Raw genomic sequence first — 1,643 nt, forward strand, 5'->3', positions numbered from 1 at the left:
CTACTTTAAACCCTGAACACATTATCTAATGATGATCCTACAACCAAAGAGTGCATACTGCAAGAAAAACCATGTCATTTGGACCAGAAGTGGCAGAGCTAGGTAGGGACTATTTACTAATTATTCAATATGTGCAAACAATTTTACCTCCTTGGTGGTAAAGTTGTTTGCATTCATTTTTGACTATGTCATATCATGTAGATTGAAGTTTAGTATACAGAAACCAAAGTTTTCTGAGAGTACACATGTCATTTCGGACTATTTATTTGTATTTACCTACATTTAGCCTCATTTCAGAATGATCCTACAATTAAGGAGTGCATACTGCAAAAAAAACCATGTCATTTGGACCAGAAGTGGCAGAGCTACATGTAAATCTTCATTTTTGGTGCACCAAGATGGATTACTAATCATTCAACATGTGCAAACAATTTTACTGCACACGCAGTAAAACTGTTTGCATTTGTTTTAAACTATGTGATATCATGTGAATTCAAGATCAGTACACAGAAACCAATGTTTTCTGAGAATACACATATCATTTCAGACTATTTATTTATATTTACCTACATTTAGCCTCATTTCAGAATGATCCTACAATTAAGGAGTGCAGACTGCAAAAAAAACCATGTCATTTGGACCAGAAGTGGCAGAGCTATGTAGAAATCTTCAAGATAGATTACTAATCATTCAACATGTGCAAACAACTTTACCTCCTGCGCAGTAGGTCTGTTTGCATTTGTTTTTGACCATGTGATATCATCTGGATTCAAGTTCAGTATACAGAAACCAATCTGAGAATACACATGTCATTTCAGACTATTTATTTGTATTTACCTACATTAAAAGGAGGGATGTACATACAATGTCAGAAAGGAATTTGGACAATAACATCTTCGCATCATTAAGTCCTATGTATTCCTGTAAAGATGTATAAGATTAGTAACATACATATATGTCTGAGCAAATAATGCAGTGTGAAGTTCTATTCCTGATATATGAGCTTAGTAAAATAAGAAGAGGGAGAAGGTATACTTACAAGAGGATGGCCGTGACAAAAAGTAGAGACGGCAGTGGGCATAAGCATCAACAGTGGTGGATGCAAAGGTACATTGGTGTTGTGCCGTTCGTTCACATCGTGAAATTCTATTTTGTAAGGACATACAAAGTTAGTAAGAGAAAACACAAGAGATGGATGAAATATACATACAATCAACACAGAAGTAAGATATGTACTTACGACACAAGAAACAAATGGAAGCAATTTGGACATTAACACGTTTGTGTCATTAAGTTCTACATGTTCCTGTAAAAACATATAAAGTTAGTAAAATAGGTAGTAGGCATTGAGCAAATAATGCCAAATTATGACGTGTGCCAAGGATCGTCTGAACCTGCACTGGGGTTCAGATGATCCTTGGCGTACATCATAATTTGGCATTGTTGCCCATCCAGACGTCTTTCAACTTGAACAAACAAATCCACCATGCACATGGTGGATTGGTTTACATTTGTTTGAACCAGACGCTGTTGTCTCTCATTACCTTTGGTGTTCTGAGGTGGTGAGTTCCTCTTGTCATCTCCCCCCATGCAGTTGAAGGTCTTTGGCAGTTGATGTGGATCAGCCCCAGCAGATGGTGCAT

At 36.8% G+C, this 1,643-nt stretch overlaps 1 protein-coding gene across 1 annotated transcript; it reads right to left on the reverse strand.

The window, feature by feature from the left end:
- LACBIDRAFT_326551 (uncharacterized protein) lies at positions 1-1,643 on the reverse strand (the record flags this gene model as incomplete). Its single annotated transcript, XM_001880445.1, has 10 exons — positions 1-12; positions 59-109; positions 148-183; positions 281-304; positions 571-594; positions 714-794; positions 865-921; positions 1,040-1,146; positions 1,237-1,306; positions 1,545-1,643. 10 exons carry the CDS (start codon positions 1,641-1,643, stop codon positions 1-3), a joined length of 561 nt encoding a protein of 186 aa, XP_001880480.1.

Source organism: Laccaria bicolor, genomic scaffold (genome assembly GCF_000143565.1).
Source record: "Laccaria bicolor S238N-H82 LACBIscaffold_10 genomic scaffold, whole genome shotgun sequence".
Classification (NCBI taxonomy): domain Eukaryota; kingdom Fungi; phylum Basidiomycota; class Agaricomycetes; order Agaricales; family Hydnangiaceae; genus Laccaria; species Laccaria bicolor.